We start from the raw sequence: 17,741 nt of genomic DNA, 5'->3' as shown, positions 1-17,741 counted from the left end.
TTAAATTTACTACACTGTAGTTTCATCGCATGCCCCCTAGTCCTAGTATTTTTGGAAAGCGTGAACAGAAGCTTCACATCCACCTGTTCCACTCCACTCATTATTTTATATACCTCTATCATGTCTCCCCTCAGCCGTCTCGTCTCCAAGCTGAAAAGCCCTAGCCTCCTTAGCCTTTCTTCATAGGGAAGTCGTCCCATCCCCGCTATCATTTTAGTCGCACTTCGCTGCACCTTTTCCAGTTCCACTATATCTTTCTTGAGATGCGGCGACCAGAATTGAACACAATACTCCAGGTGCGGTCGTACCATGGAGCGATATAACAGCATTATAACATCCTCACACCTGTTTTCCATACCTTTCCTAATAATAGCCCCTCTGCTCCCACTCCATCCAGTTCTGGGTTCAAAATGGTTTCACTGACCCTTTGCTGTATTGCCTGTATATGGAATGCTGCCCCCCTAGTGGTAGTACTGTGAATCTACTGCTAGGGGTCAGTGATGCTATTTTGAACCTGGAGCCAGAGTAGGAATGGAGAGAGACCATTCCCACTCCTTGCCACTGAACCACCAGGCCATGGGGGAAGGGTTGGATTGTTGTTGACAGGTAGGAGGGACTGGACTCTGTCATTGGGGAGTGGGGAGTTCAGATTCTATCACTGGGGGGAGGGAGGTTGGGAATAGTACTCTATGATTAGAGGGTGGGGTGACATGGAGGGCCTGGGAACAAGTGGTACCACCATGGGTAGCTGTACTGTTGAAAGTTAACGCATGAGCACTGCATTACGTGCACAGGCCCATGTAACATGGTTCCCATGCATTAACTGTCTGCCCTGTGTGGTAATGCAGGGCAGATACAGGAAACGCCCATTGCATTTAGCACACAGGCTTGGCACTTACTACATGCTGATTTCCACACTTTAGTAAAAGAGCCCCTAAATCTTGTATTAATTTGAGGGGATATAATCTGGAAAAAGGTAGTTACAAATAGAAGATAAAAAGTATTTAGAATACAAAAATATGTGGTATTCTGTTAGGCTTTGCTTGAAGTGCAAAAAAATATAAAGATTCAGGGTTGTTACCATGTTCAGAAATCTACAAAGTCCTAAATGTCTAAGATTTTAGCCTCACTGAGCTGAGTAGTACATTTTGTAGCACAGTACTGAAAGGATTAGTAAAAGAGAGTCTGAGTGAGCAAAAACATGAAACTTTGATTCATGAAATAGCTGTTACAATGATAGATGCGATTTGTATAATTACTGAAAACTATACTATAGTCCCAAAATACCATCCTAACAAGCAGAAGGAAAAGGGTCAAAATGATCAGAGTCATACTGAAAATAATTTCAAGGCAACGTCTGCTCTACACACCACTAGATGAATGTACTTTACAAAATGACACATTCACCATTGCTGACTTCCTAGATGATCAGCAATAGATCAGTAGATTGCTTCTCAGGGATTCCTACCGAATACGATGTACATTACCACAGGGTAAGAATTTTGGAAAACATGCATTTAAATAAACATAACAAAGAATGCTGCAACTGTATTTTCTATAGTCTAAAAGATTAACTGTGCCATCATCAAAGAGAAAACCACCGCCACCTCCACTTTCAGAAGAGGAAATCCGAGTCATTGCACTCTATGACTTTCCAGCTAAAGAGGCCCATGACTTGACATTACGACGAGCTGACGAGTACATTATACTGGAGAAGAATGACCCCCACTGGTGGAAGGCAAGAGATTGGCATGGGTAAGACTCTTAATTGCTTTGTTTTATTTGTTGCATAAGGCAGTATGGTAAATCCTAATAAACATGAGAGAAGTTTCATACTGTCTCATAGGTACTGTTCTGATCTAACCTCCTCCCAAACAAGAAGGTAAATTGTATTGATGATGGGGCAGAGGTGGAGGGGGCCATTTAACGGTAACAGTGCTGGAGGAGCGAGCATGCCAACGTTAACAGCAACAATTCTGAGATTGTGGTTGAGGGATTTTATGCAGTATGTTTACAAACCAGAAACCTTTTGAGATCCAGTATCCTCTCAAACGAGTAATTCAGTTGCAACCTATTCAGAATCACAGGGAGAAATATATAGGAAACCAATGAATGAAGGTATTACACGTTCATCATTTCAAATACTGTGCAAAACAGTGCAAAATGTTTACTTTCTGTAAAACTAACTTACAGAAAAGTGAGCGGTGTGCTAAGTTATTTGGTGGTTCTTGTAATACAGAAGACACCGCTACTGTACAATATAATATACAGTTTATAAATAGCTTAAATAAAATTAAATTGAAGAAATACATTGAGTACAGGTTCCTAATTCCCATAAGGTTGTACATGCTGCTTTCACCTGTTTCATAACCCGGTCCCTTATCTATCATCCACTATGCAGCTTTGCTCAGCCACTGATCTGACCTAGGTCAGTGCGCTATAGGAATTCATAAGGCACAATTAATTATGGGCTGGATTAACTGAAATATTTTGACCAGAACCAGTCAGTCCGCCATCTTGTCACATCAGAAATATTCTTAATGAATATGCACGAGAGAGATCTGCATACAATAGAGGTAGTGGACATGCAAATCTCTCCCATTCATTAGGGATATCCTTAAAACCTGGCTTGTTTGTGGCCTTTGAGACTGAACCTGCACAAGCCTGTGTTATAGGATATGATGTGTTAGATATGTTTTGCTGCTTTGTTGAGTGCTTCCAGTACTACTATTTCTTCACCTCTTTTTCCTCCAACCAGTCAAATAGCAGAAGATAATTAGTGTTACATATGTGTCAACTAGATGAAGGAGACCATCTTGCGACACTGCTTGTTTCATGTATTTTTTCTATGGATTCCTGGATTTATGAGTTGGATCCTTCTATATTTTTGTGAATTAAGTAATGAATGTAATAGTCCCTTTCTATTCTCTTTTCTGATGAGTCATATATCTTGTATTACATTCATTTGCGGGTTTCCTATCAAGAGCTTTCTTTCTCCTTCCTTGCATGTAACCTAAAATATACATAAGGGAAATAAAAAAACAATTTGCACCATGTACTTCAAAGGGCCACCACATACTCCAGTCCTAAACCTGCCTCCTAGAACTGATTGAGTGCTTTATAGACATTTCTATGTGTTCTGTTACTGTACTGAACTAGGAACTGAATGCAAATGGAATAAAATGTATTATTTTACTATGCAATCATTAGGCCACATCAACAACATGACATATAGATTTGGAATATTGACATATTAGAGATTGTTGATAAATAAAAGTTGGTAGTATGATGAATTTGGGGCACTCAAATGAGCATAATGAAGGTATTAGAGAGACCGTTCACTGGTTCTATTCCCCTGCAGAGGAGGAGACTGTGTGTATTGGTGAGAAGAAGATCTGCTCTCATTGCACAAGATGTCAAATGATATTCAGGACCAAAAAGGGGGCCCCTGTTCTTCTAGAGCCAGGAAGAGAATCTAATCTAACCTAATCTAATACAGAATTTGTAGACCTCACAGATCCCAGCAAGAGGTTCAAGGTGGTTAACATCATAAGGAGCCCAATCAACAATATGGGGAACTACATCAGCATAAAAACAGAAGGAAATAAAAGACATTAAAATTTATCAAACAAGAAGGTTTTCAACTTCATTCAAAATCTCATATAACTTAATTGTAATCTGATATTTAAAGGAAATGTATTCCAGCTACCAACAGCCTGGCGGGAAAACAGAATCCAGTTGACACCTATAACATAGACCCTTTAAAACTGGGAATTTTAGTAGAAGGTTATCATGGGTATTTTATAGTAAGTTTATTTGTATTTGTTATACCACCTTTCGCGTTATTACAAGCTAAGGGGTCCTTTTACTAAGCTGTGGAGAAAAGGGTCCTGTGCTAGTGGCAGGGGCCATTTTTGCCGTGCACTGTGGCCCTTTTTACTGCAGCGGGTAAAAACAGGGGTGTCGCTGCTATGGGGCCATGGGGGCCAGGGCCCCCGTAGATTTGGCCCTGGACCCCCCTACCATCGACCCCCCCCACCTGCTCGCCGTCGCCTACCTGGGCTGGCGGGGACCCCATCCCCGCCAGGACGTGCAGGATGTCAGACTCAGAAACCTGAAAGGAAGGAAGAAGACTTCGGCTGGTGGGGGATGGGATCCCCGCCAGCCCAGGTAGGCGACAGCGAGCGGGTCGAGAGGGTCGGCGGTGGCGGGGGGGTGTCAGCGATGATGATGGCAATGGTGGCGGGGGTGGGCAATGATGATGGCGGCGGCGGCGGGGGGCTAAAATCTGCCCCCTCACCTCGGCTCTGGCCCCCCCCCTACCGCTGAAGGTCAGATACGCCCCTGGGTAAAAATGCCTGGAAATAGCCATGGCCACGCGATAAGGATACTGTTACCACATGGCCATGCGAGGGGGAGCACTTACCGCCACCCACTGAGATGGTGGTAAGGGCTCCAGCACTAATCTGGTGGTAACCAGATAGCACCCGGCATGGCCCGATTACCGCCGGGTTAATGCCACCATAAAAAATAGCCAGCTATTTCCCCTAGCACGGCAAATTACGCATGCTGGGGCTGGAACTACGTCTGGCGCCCGCGTTGGGCTGGTGGTAGTTCCAGAATAGCATGCTGTTAGGCCGCATTGAGCTTACCACTGCTTTGTAAAAGGGCCCCTAAATTAGAAGAAATACTTACTCTCATTCAGAGAACTGGGTTATTTGTGCTGAAATGTGCTGTGGCCTGCGATACAGGAAGTATTTTTTAAATTAATGTATGTTTCCAGAGCTGAAAGACATTAATAAACAATCAGATTATGTGGAAACTAATTTACAGATGCTGACAAGGATTTGCTCATACTGCCATGCTTGAGTCAGCAAGGAATGCTTAGCTTTGAACTTTCTGCCTTGCTCCTTAGCAGCCAAAAACAGTTAATTATTCAAATGTTGAAAACTTTGAAGATAGCTGAATTGGATGACATGAACTGCAGAACAAGCAAATTGTATTGGTGGAATTGCTGCCATGACAAGCTATGAAATAGGTGATATCTGTTCCTTTGTAAACCAATAGTTGCTTCACATGGATATTTTTCTTTTTCCTCATAGGAAAGAAGGTTTCATTCCCAGCAATTATGTAACAGCAAACACCCTTAATAATTTAGAGGCATATGAGTAAGTGCATTTATCAGTACTTTCAGAAATTGCTTGCTGGTTACAAGAGTGGATTATTTTACTTTGCCTGTTTCAGTTTCTCTTTCTTGTGGGATAAACTGCAGGATATAGTAGCTTATGCTTTGAGATGTCAAGGTATCACATTTAAGGAGTTTCCAATTTGAAAATAGACTTACATCTGGTTCTCTTTTAATATCAATATATTGTTTTCTGACTTTAAGCAGTACATTATTACTCTCCTAAATGATCAATTGGCACTTATTTTCGAAGCATATGGACATCTCAAAAAGTTGAAATGGACATCCATATGCTCGAAATGCACAAATCACAATTTTACAAAGGCAGGAAATGAATGTCCTGCACTGAAGTACGTCCAAATAGCGGGCGTGTTGTGGGTATGTTTTGGACGGGATTAAAGAGGGACCTAAATCAGGACATCCAACAGCGATTACCGAACGGGAAGAAATGAACAGGTCTAAAAAGGATATCTTTATTTAGACCTGTTTTAGTCACATCTAGGGTACAAAAAGGTACTCTGATTGAGCAACTGACCACTGGAGTGACTAAGGCATGACCATAGGATGTGGATGTTTGAGCACCCCCAATATTGAGAAAATTCCTTGTATGTGTCCAGGGAGGGGTTATTTCTATTGGGCTTAGCACCCCCAATAATTTTGAAAAGTTGACTCTTATGGGCATGACACCTCCTTAATCCCCCAGTGGCTGCTGTCCCCCTCCCTCTCCCCTGAAAGTGAAACTAAAAGGGGATACCAGGCGCTATGACAGCTTCAGGTATTATGGGCATTGCTAACAAAGTAAAAATTAAGTCTGAGGAATAGCCTAGAACAGTGATGGCGAACCTATGGCACGCGTGCCAGAGAGGGCACGTGCACCGTCGCCTCAGCCGGAGTCATACTGCAGCTATGAACTGCTGGCGCGATCGCACTAGCAGTTCAAAGTTGGGTCGGAGCGGAGGAGAGACCCACCGGAAGTTCGTTCCCTCCTCCCTTCGAGTTCCAGGCCCCCTCCCTCCGAATTTTAAAAGTAATCTATTTTACCTCGTCGGGGTTAGGGCGGCAGCATGCAGTCTCGGCTCGGTGCTTCGTTCAGTTTTCCCTTCTCTCTCTCTCTCAGCTCTGGTCCCGCCCTTGCGGAAACAGGAATGAGGGCGGGACCAGAGCTGAGAGAGAAGGGAAAACTGAAAACTGAACTAAGCACCGAGCCGAGCCTGCATGCTTTTTACCGCTGCTGCCACCCTAACCCCGACGAGGTAAGATAGATGGCTTTTAAATTTGGAGGGAGGGGGCCTGGAACTCGAAGGGAGGGGGGACCCTGGAACTGGGAGGGAGGTTAAATTGCCCTGTTGGCACTTTGTGATAAATAATTAGATTTTGGGTTGCTGTTTGGGCACTCGGTCTCTGAAAAGTTCGCCATCATTGGCCTAGAGGTTAGTGAAGGGGACTCTTAACCAAGGTTCCCCGCTTCAAATCCCACCTTAATGCTGATTTTTTTTTTAAGTTGTGAGCCCTCCAAAATACCTACTGTACCTAAATATATAAGCCACCTGCAAGCTTGAAAGCAATTGAAATGGTGTACTGGATATCCAAGTACAGTAGGTATTTTTCTGTTCCTGGAGGGCTCACAATTACCAAAAAAAAATTAAAGTTAAAGTAGTATTTGAACCTGAGTCCCTTTGTTTACAGTCCACTGCACTACCCACTACACTACCCCTCTGCTGTTCATGGATGTCTGTGTGGCCATTTTCTAAGAATGCTGCCATAGATATATCCATGTCCCTTGTTTTCTGCCGTTCATAATTTGGATGTTCCAGTTTGTAAAATGACTGCTCATATTGGATGTCTCCAGCGCAAGGATGTCTATCTAACGTATTTTCGAACAGGACATTTTGACTTGTTTCCGGTTTGAAATTACCTGTGAGATGGATGTCCATTTGAGACATTCTGATGTAGATGTCTCTATTCTGACTTGGACGTCCTTTCGAAAATACCCCTCATCTTGAATGTTTATATTTCTTTCTGCTTCTCCATGCCCTTGCGAAGGTTATCTCCTTATTTCCTTCCCAATTTGTCTCAGTATTTACCCAATGTCTTTCACATCCATTAATTAATTTATTTATTTTCTAGAATGTTATGCTTTTGCCTTTAGCTTGTGAGAAAGCTGTGTTGTAGGATAAGGATGCAAGGATATGATGTGGCCTACATGAGCCTTCAGCTTTGTGCAAATTTTAATTTTTACTTTCAAGTCCCTAGGCCGCCTTCCTCGGAGACTTTGATAATTAAACTCAACAATCATGATCACTGCAACACCATCTCTCCCAGAACAATCCTAAAAACTGCATAATTGAATATAAATCATTTAAATATTAAACTTTGCTTCATATTTATATTATATAGGTAGATATGAAAGAGTAACTTTATAAGACATTTTCTATATGTAAAGCATGAAAAAGGCTTGCATAAATTGTGTGGCCAAATACTCAAAACTGAGCGAAGAAACCAGGAGGCCAAACAAGTGAGAAAGCAACTTGTAATTAAACCCTGGAATTCATTGCCAGATAATGTAGTAAAAGCAGTTAGCTTAGCGAGGTTTAAAAAAGGTATTGATGGCTTTCTAAAGTAAAAGTCCATAGACCATTATTAAAATGGACTTGGAGAAAATCTACTGTTTATTTCTAGAATAAGCAGCATAAAAATGTATTGTACTGTTTTGGGATCTTGCCAGGTACTTGTGACCTGGATTGGCCACTGTTGTAAACAAGATGCTGGGCTTGATGGACTTTCAGTCTGTCGCAGTATGGCAATACTTAAGTGCTTATGTACTTCATACCCATGTTCATGCCTTTGAAATCTAAGTATTATTTTTAATGGTCTAATCTAGTAATAATAACATAGGTTCCTGCTGAGCTCTTTTCCTTGTTCATTTGTAGGTGGTACTGTAAAAATATAAGCAGAAATCAGGCCGAACTTCTGCTGCGACAAGAGGTAATTGGATACCTATAGAACACAAGTCATTGTCCGTGGCAAAGTCATTGAGAACCTGTGGTAAACAATTGTTCTGTTTACACTGGAAGGGATGCACAATTAGTGTCAAATGCAAAGAACATTTCCCTTTCCTTGCCGTGTATCATTACATATTGTGCTTTACAGATTATAATCAAAGTGCTGTCATAAGTAGATTGCTTGATCAAAATTTATTTGCCAGTAAACTGCCTCAAACAGCACCTTCTTCCATTTCAGAAGTTGCTGTTTTATCACATGCTGCACCTTGCTCATCAGCCATCGACAAATTCTAAACTGCTCTCCCCCCCCCCCCACAATACCCCACTATACAACTGTGTTAATCCGTAACCCTTTCCCTCTGACTTCACACACAGTGGCCCTGTTCACTCATCCTGCTCTGTGCAGCTCTACGATTTATAAACCGCCTCAAACCTCCTGCTAGGATGTATGTGGTATATAAGAAGTTGATTAGATTAAATCCCATAGTGCTGGTGGTAGAATTTATGAGGGAGCATTCTGCCTACATTATAGGGCAACTTTGCAAGAGTCCCAGTTAGATTTCAGAAATACCTGAAAGTTTGTTGCTGGTCCAATGTCTTGGTTTTCTTTCCATTTTGTTTCCCCTACAGTAATTTCATACATTTTTTGAAAATAACTAGGGCTGTTCACTGCTTAAAATTTGTAACTGCATGATTAATTGCGCCGAAACACGATTAAAAGTTTTAATCGCATGGAGTGTCCCCCTCACATTTTCACCTGCAGAGTGCAAAATATAGACTGCAGATGTCAATTCTCAAAACTGACATATTGTACTTCAGTTACTAAACTGAAAATAAAATTGTTTCCCTTACCTTTGTTGTCCGGTGATTTTATTTTTCTAATCATCTTATTCACTGTCTCTGGTTCTGTTCCTGCTCTGAACTCTATTTTCAGGGCCTCCTCTCTCCTTGCTATTTATTTTCTCTTCTCTCTTCTTCACTTTTTCCCCTATAACATCTTTCACATTCAACTTTCTGCCATTTTTCTTCCTCCTTATATCTGTCTTGTTTCTATCTCTTACCTTCCCATTCACCCATGGGCACCATCTCCTCCAGTCTCTCCTCTCCTCTCTTCCCCTTCCTCTCTATGGGCACCATCTCATACATCTCTCTTCTCTTCTCTTCCCTTCTCTTCCTTTCCTCTCTATAGGCAGCACAGCACAGCATCTCATTCCTTCCCTTCCTCTCCACTGGCACAATCTCATTTCCCCTCCCCCTGGGAGCTCCTGCAGCTTTTTCTCTTCAGCTGCCCTTCATTCTCTACTACCCTCCTCCCCCCACACACAAACACTGACAGCTTTTTCTTTTTTTCTCCTACCACCCTGTGACTTTTTACTCTTCCTCCCTCCTGCATATATTTTTCTCTCCTACCGCTGTCCCCTCCCTCCCTGATGCTCCTGCAGCTTGTTCTCTCCTGTCCGCTGCACACCTGCCCGCCGTACACTGGCAGCCTTTTCTCTGCTGCCACCGTGCTCTCTGGCATCTCATCACACCCCCGCCGCACATGGCCCTCCAAAGTTGCCTTGTACACACAGCGGCATTAACCACATGCTGCTCTGCTGCTCTCTGTATCTGGAGCCCTTCCTCTCTAGCGTTCGACTCCTGCTGCAGGAAACAGGAAGTTTCAAAAAAGAAGACGGAATGCTAGAGAGGGAAGGTTCTGGTTACAGAGAGGCGTGGAGCAGCATGTGTACAAGGCAAGTTCGGTGAGGGGCTGGCAGGCGGGATGAGATGCCAGAGAGCGGGGTGGCAGGAGAGAAAAGACTGCTGATGTATGGTGGTGGGTAGGAGAGAACAAGCTGCAGGAGCACTGGTTGAGGGCGGGGGCAGCAGTAGGAGAGAGCAGCATGACGCGATTAATCGCTTTAAAATTATTAGAGCAAGTTAAAAATTAACGCGCTAATTGTGTTAAAACGCGTTAAGTGAACAGCCCTAAAAATAGCAGGTGTTGAATGAGTCTCCCTACCATTTTTCCATCTACAAAACTTATGTTTGCATGTTTTCTGTTATTACAGATTACAGTTTATTCAGATTTTCTATAACACCTTTGCTAACTAGCAGATCAAAGTGGTTTACATTTCAAAAATTAAAAACTATAATGGAACAGAACTACAAAATATTAAAGGACAGTGTCAGTTTCATTCACACAAAAACTAAAGCAACAGGCAAAGAGTAGGTTAAAAAGAGGATGGGGACAGGGGAAGGAAGTGAGGGGTGGGCAGAGATATGCTCACAGCCTATAAATTGTGCTGCCTAGGATAAATTTGGCATCTACAAGAGTCAAGTAACATTTAATCCCAGAGGTTGAATATTGCATGTGGCCCATTCCCTCCAGTCCCACTAAAGTTTCTCCTCTCTCATTTCCTAGCTCAGAATGTAAATTTTAACCCAGTTGGTCATCTCTAGACTAGAGACCCATGGCCATTGTGAATAAGCTATTGTTCCCCTCATCCTGAGTCAGAGAACTCCATTTTGGATTCAAAGCCCTAAGCTGGCTCACTGCAGCTTCTCTCCCTGTGCCATTGAAAGCAGCAAACATTTTTGAACCTACACTCAACAGAAATAGCTACAATAAGACACATCATGCATGTATTGACCCAGAATTAATGTAGCAATCTACAGTAAGCACCTTGTTTACTCATTTATAATAAAATGCTGGAAATTGAGAAAGTGAGTCTTCTCATATGAATGTTAATTGGGTTTAACTTGCTGTCTTGCAACTCATAAAGATAGTTGTTATATTTTTGGTATAAGTATATTCTGTATGGAGATCACTTACAGGAAACCCTGCGTTAGATTCATAATGGTGGGGAAAGCCAGGCAGAATGAAATTTGCAGAACCACATACACTAACATCTCTTTCAGAATAAAATACCAAACTAAATTTAAAAAAAGAGATGAGTTCAAAGCTGTTCTTAGTTTTAACTAAAAGCAGAATTCTCTAATGCTGAATGAATTTCTTTGCAGTGTAAAGAAGGTGCATTTATTGTCAGAGATTCCAGCCAAAAAGGAGCCCACACTGTATCTGTGTATTCACAGGATGGACTGTAAGTGCTGTTGATTTGAAATGCAATAGTATATGTCCATACATACACTCAGTAGTGAGTTCTGTGTAATGCTGAATAATTGCATATATTTTTAAACCTTCATTTTCCCCTCTCCAGACATCAGGGGCGGACTGAGGATGGTCTGGGCCCCCGGGCACTGGGGGTGGTCTGGGCCCCCTGCCCGGCTGCTGCCTGACAACCCCCCCTGCTGCCACAGCTAACACCCCTGCTGCCCCAGTCCTACCTGAGGGGTCCTGGTAGCCTGGTGGCGTTTGCAGGAGGGGGGGATATATTCTTTTCTACCCACTGCGCTGGCGCTGTTCCCACGCCTGCCGGCACCACCATGTTTTCAAAACGACAGCCAAGACTTCCCACATTAGTCTTGCGGTTCTCAATAGTCTTGTGAGACTTCCGCAGAGAGTCTCTGCTGCCATTTTTACAATATGGTGCTTCCGGGTAGGGGGGAATAGCAGCAGCCCAGCAGGCTGGGTAGGAAAGAACATGTTCCCTCCGCTGAGGTTACTAGATCACCAGTGGCGCGCCGGGCATCCAGGCACAGCCTCTGGGCCCCCTAGAGTTTCTGGGCCCTCGGGCACTGCCTGGTTGCCCAAATGGTCATTCCGCCCCTGCCAGACATCATGTCCAGCAGTTGGCTGGAGAGAAAGGGCTCCTATTACAAAGACATGCTAGCAATTCTGGCACAGCAAATGCAATGAAGGCCATTCAGTTCCTGTGGGCTTTGTCGCATTTGCCACGCAAGAATTGCTAGAGCAGCTTTGTAAAAGGAGCCCAAAGTGTTCTATGAGACAGAAGCCCTCAGTGCCTCTCTTTTGTTAGTAATTTTAAATTTCACTATACAGCTAAGAGGTTTATAACACAAAAATTAAAAAGGAAATAGATTACAGTCTTAAGAGGAACCAAGGTGCAGCTGAGAAAGGGAGCAGAAAGTAGGATCTGAGGACCCATAGGGAAAAAACCATATCTGTAGCCAATGAAGATGAAATCTGTACCTCAAAGAAAGCTAAGAAATTTCAGAAATTAAGAGTGCCAACGTTACTATAAATACAGACTGATGTGTAGCTTTTAGCTGAAGCCTGTGTAGCAGGTGGAAGACTTGGTAAGACTATTTGATATGATCTCAAAGGAAAGCATAAGATAAATACCTAGGACAAGCAGTAAGACAGGCTCTAAAAACTAAAGTCAAGATTTTGAATTTGAATTCTATAACTGATAAGAAGCCAGTGATGGTTCCTCAACAGAGGAATAATATGACCAGATTTGTGTGCTCCCACAAGAAGGTTACTCCTTAACTGTATAATCTTGTGTACACATTTCCATGCTTAGCATACAAAATTGTGCGCTTAGGTTATAGAATAATGGCAGTTATGCAAGTAACTTAATTGGCAAATTAGGCACTAATTGGTGCTAACCACTAATAATTGGCAATAGTTAATTAATTTGCAGTCATAATACCACTTGCCCTATGCAATGACTTAATCCTGCAGCAGCAACAACACTGACCAAATCATTCAGTGTGGGGATTGCGTATGAAGACAGGCCCGTTAGTGTTTTCCAAGGATTTTCATGGTAATTGGAAGCCAATGCAAGGGAGAGAATAAGGCTTCTACAGGACCTGTTAGCACATTAGGCCTCAGCGGCCATATATTTAATTATCTGGTTGGAGTTGCTGGCGCTGTGGGTTCAGCCAGTGAGGGTATTTTTATAATGGGGCACCTAGTAAAAGCGCTATTTAAAGTGCCTATTTTATAAAGAAGAGTAGATGCCTAACTGCCTGAAAACACACCTTAATTTAAGTGTGAGCACTTTCCTGGCTGGTGTAATTGCAAGAACACACATGCATTATAGTACTTCATAACATATGGGCATACTTGTACGCTTCACCTTTGTTCTGCTTAAACTCCGCCCATACACACACTCACCATCAAAGTATGCATCATGTGAAGAACTTACTCTGGTTGGTCTTTAATAAAAGGTCATTTAGGTGTATAAGTGGCTGCTTACGTGCATAAAATACTGACATTTATGTGTGTTGTTAGCAGTGGTGTGCTGGAGCCGGCTCGCACCGGCTCGCAAGAGCCGCTTGTTAAATTAATTGGCATCTTGCAAGCCAGTTGTTGGCCAGTGCGAGCCGGCTCGCCTCTGCTTCCCTGCTGCCTCTTCTGACTTATTTCCTGTTTGCGCGAGGGCGGAGCCATGATGCGAGGGAAGGGAACGGAAGGCTGGAACCGAGCTGAGCCTGCTGCCTTTGCTTCAACGCCGGCACGCCTTGAGGGAAAATAAAATTTTTAGAGGCAGGGCAGCGGCGCAGGAAGGAAACCAGGTCTGTCGGGGAGCAGAGGGCAGACGGATGATGGACGACCGGGGTAGTGGGGGGGGGGGGCTGGAAGAAGGCAGATGGAGGGGAGGAGGGCAGGGGGGAGACGAGGGTTGCTGGACATGGGTGGATGGAGGGGATGGCAGGGGGAGAGGAGGGTTGCTGGACATGGGTGGGTCAGTGGATGGAGGGCAGGGGAGAGGAGGGTTGCTGGACATGGGTGGATGGAGGGCAGGGGAGGGGAGGTTGCTGGACATGGGTGGATGGAGGGGAGAGGAGGGTTGCTGGACATGGGTGGATGGAGGGCAGGGGAGAGGAGAGGAGGGTTGCTGGACATGGGTGGATGGAGGGCAGGGGAGAGGAGAGGAGGGTTGCTGGACATGGGTGGATGGAGGGCAGGGGAGGGGAGGGTTGCTGGACATGGGTGGATGGAGGGGAGAGGAGGGTTGCTGGACATGGTGGATGGAGGGCAGGGGAGAGGAGGGTTGCTGGGCATGGGTGGATGCAGTGCAGGGGGGAGAGGAGGGTCGCTGGACATGGGTGGATGGAGGGCAGGGGGAGAGGAGGGTTGCTGGACATGGGTGGATGGAGGGGAGAGGAGGGTTGCTGGACATGGTGGATGGAGGGCAGGGGAGAGGAGGGTTGCTGGGCATGGGTGGATGGAGGGCAGGGGAGAGGAGGGTTACTGGGCATGGGTGGATGGAGGGCAGGGGAGAGGAGAGGAGGGTTGCTGGACATGGGTGGATTCAGGGCAGGGGAGAGGAGAGGAGGGTTGCTGGACATGGGTGGCTGCAGGGCAGGGGGGAGAGGAGGGTTGCTGGACATGGGTGGATGCAGGGCAGGGGGTAGAGGAGGGTCGCTGGACATGGGTGGATGGAGGGGAGAGGATGGTTGCTGGACATGGGTGCATGGAGAGCAGGGGAGAGGAGGGTTGCTGCTGGACATGGGTGCATGGAGGGCAGGGCAGGGGGAGAGGAGGGTTGCTGCACATGGATGGAGGAGAGGGAAGGGAGAGAGAAGAAATGCTGGACATGGATGGAGGGGAGGGAAGAGTGAGGAATGAGATGAGAAGAGGAAAAAGGAAGAGAGGAGAATAACTGCACATGGATGGAGAAAATAGGCAGAAGCTGGATCCACTGGACAGTCAAGTCTGCGGAGGACCCAGCTTTTACTTACGATGTAGGGCAAGAAATGAAGAAGAAAAGGTGGAAAGTACAGAAATAAATGGAAAGGAAGCCTGGAAACGGAGTTAAGAGGACAGATAGCAGCAGAATCGGATACTGGGCCGGCATGATCAGAAAAACAAAGTCACCAGACAACAAAGGTAGAAAATATCAATTTATTTTCATTATAGTGTTTGGAATATGTCCACTTTGAGAATCAGGTGCTCAACATTAAAAGTTTATTTTTATTTACTTATTTATGGCATTTTATCCCACATTAAACATGAATTAGATTGCCCCCCCAGGCTCTCTCCCTGGCTATAACCAGCTCTGCAATTTGGGGGGGGGGGCACAGAGGTGGACCGGAGAGAGAGCCTGTTGTTAAACATTTACCAGCACACCACTGGTTGTTAGTGCTGAAAACTAGTTGCTACCTTACAGAATAACCCCTGCAGTGCACTGTTCCCTCTATGCTGAGCTGGAGTCCTCCAGCTGCATTGCTGCCAGTAGAGGGTGGTGTTTTGATATTGTGTTTTCAATTGCTAGAGACAGGCAGGTTCCCTGTAGTCCTACAAAGCTAGCCTGTCCCTCACTATTGAAAATGTGATAATGAAACAGTACCTCCCACTGGCAGGACTGTAGATGGCAAACTCCTGCTCAGCTTAGAGGGAACAGTGCTGCACAGTGTTGCCAGGTGGGCGGTTTTACCGCCCAATTGGGCGGTTTTCCGCGACCCGCCACGGGAAATTTTGCCGCGGCGGGTTGCGGTTTTTTGGGCGGTTTTTTAGGCTTCCGGGCGGCTTTTTGGGCGGCTTTTTGATTTTTTTCGGCCGCGGGGGGCGGGGTTAGTGACGTTTTTGGGCGGGGTTAGTGACGTTTTGGGCGGGGCCGATGATGTGGGAGGCGGGGCCGATGACGGGGAGGCGGGGCCGATGACGGGGAGGCGGAGGCGGGGCTGATGACAGGGAGGTGGGCCCGATGACGTGGGAGGCGGGGCTGATGACGGGGAGGCGGGGCCGGTGACGGCGGGGCGGGGCCGGTGACGCGGGGGTGGGGGTGTCAGGGGCGGGGGTTTGTGTTTGGGCGGGTTTTGGGCTGGTTTCTGGCCCGGATTGGGCTGGAAAAAAAATTTCTACCTGGCAACCCTGGTGCTGCAGTGTCTAGCCTAGATGGAGGCATAGCAGTGGTGGTGCTTTGGTGTTTATGAAAGTTTTCTGCTATGTGGCAGTTACCTATACCTAAATTTCAGTTGGGATTACTGCAGAATATGTGAATGTGTGCTGGCTCATAAGCCCTGTGCTGTTTGCCTGTGGCCTCTGCTGCAGCATACACTCGGGCTCATTTTCAAAGCACTTAGCCTCCCAAAGTTCCATAGAAACCTATGGAACTTAGCCTCCCAAAGTGCTTTGAAAATATGCCTCACTGCTATCACCACTGTTGTATCTGAAATCATTACCTTCTTCTGGTCAGTTACCTCTGGCAAGAGAAAAGACAGGAATAATTGAAGTTTATATGAGGAAAGAGAAGGGACTGGATGGAAAGAAGGGAAGAAGAAACATTGTGGTGGTTTATGGGGGGACGGGGAAGTAAGGAAGGTGAAATCGATTTGTGGATAGGGAGAAGGGTAGTGGTGGTCTGAAGGAGAGGTTGTGATGGCCCATAGCCAAGGAATATAAATGAAGAGAGAGCACAATAACCATTTGTAATTTTTGTCTTATTTTTTTATTTCATTTAGAAATGTATTCATGCTTTGTATTCTTAATAATTGCATTAATTTGTATACTTGAACTGTGTTTTTTATTGTATTTTTATGATCAATACATTATTATGTTTTGTGAATTGCTTTAGTATGAATATACATAACATAATCCAGAATGACAAAGCAGATATACTGGCCCTGCAAAAATTAGGAATATTTTTGTACGTAGCCTGTGATTTATTTTGTTCAATGTAGGTTAGTTGTTTGAATAAAAGTACTTTTGCTTTTGCTTTCTTGCCTTGTGGTCTTAGTAAAACTATCTGTTTCTTGCCAGTGGTAGATGAGGCCTGTGTTGAAATATTTTTATTTAGTTTCATTCAATTTTATTAAATTTTAACGTGGAGGGGCATACGCCCAGGTTTTCCTGAGGGCGTCCCCGCAGGACGTCCCCATGAAGGGGCGGGGAAAACGCTATTATCGAAACAAGATGGGCGTCCATCTTTCATTTCGATAATACGGTCAGGGACGCCCAAATCTCAACATTTAGGTCGACCTTAGACATGGTTGACCTAAATGTTGAGATGGTCGACCTTAGAGATGGTCGTTTCTGGTTTTCGGCAATAATGGAAACCGAGGACGCCCATCTCAAAAACGACCAAATCCAAGCCATTTGGTCGTGGGAGGAGCCAGCATTTGTAGTGCAGTGGTCCCCCTCACATGCCAGGACACCAACCGGGCACCCTAGGGGGCACTGCAGTGGACTTCACAAATTGCTCCCAGGTGCATAGCTCCCTTACCTTCAGTGCTGAATCCCCCAAACCCCCCAAAACCCACTCCCCACAACTGTACACCACAACCATAGCCCTAAGGGGTGAAGGGGGTGCCCACATGTGGGTACAGTGGGTTTTGGGTGGGTTTTGAAGGGCTCACATTTACCAGCATAAGTGTAACAGGTAGGGGAGGATGAGCCTGGGTCCACTTGCCTGAAGTGCACTGCACCCACTAAAACTGCTCCAGGGACCTGCATACTGCTGTCATGGAGCTGGGTATGACATTTGAGGTTGGTATAGAGGCTAGCAAAAAAACATTTTAAATTTTTTTTTAGGGTGGGAGGGTGTTGTTGACCACTAGGGGAGTAAGGGGAGGTCATCCCTGATTCCTTCCGGTGGTCACCTGGTCAGTTTGGACACCTTTTTGAGGCTTGGTCATGAAAAAAAATGGACCAAGTCGACCAAATGCTCGTCAGGGTCGCCCTTCTTTTTTCCATTATC

General features: G+C 45.0%; 1 protein-coding gene across 1 annotated transcript in view; it reads left to right on the top strand.

Moving 5' to 3' along the window:
- LOC115462641 (tyrosine-protein kinase TXK-like) overlaps positions 1–17,741 on the top strand; it is a 108,149-nt gene that overhangs the window by 38,290 nt on the left and 52,118 nt on the right. The window contains exons 4-7 of the mRNA XM_030192638.1: positions 1,562–1,755; positions 5,103–5,168; positions 8,116–8,170; positions 11,194–11,273. Of these exons, the coding sequence (XP_030048498.1) occupies positions 1,562–1,755; positions 5,103–5,168; positions 8,116–8,170; positions 11,194–11,273 (395 nt within the window). The remainder of the gene's footprint in view (positions 1–1,561; positions 1,756–5,102; positions 5,169–8,115; positions 8,171–11,193; positions 11,274–17,741) is intronic.

This window comes from Microcaecilia unicolor, chromosome 2 (assembly GCF_901765095.1).
Source record: "Microcaecilia unicolor chromosome 2, aMicUni1.1, whole genome shotgun sequence".
Taxonomy (NCBI): Eukaryota; Metazoa; Chordata; class Amphibia; order Gymnophiona; family Siphonopidae; genus Microcaecilia; species Microcaecilia unicolor.
The sequence above is the reverse complement of the archived record's forward strand: the minus strand, read 5'-3'. Positions and strand labels throughout refer to the sequence as shown.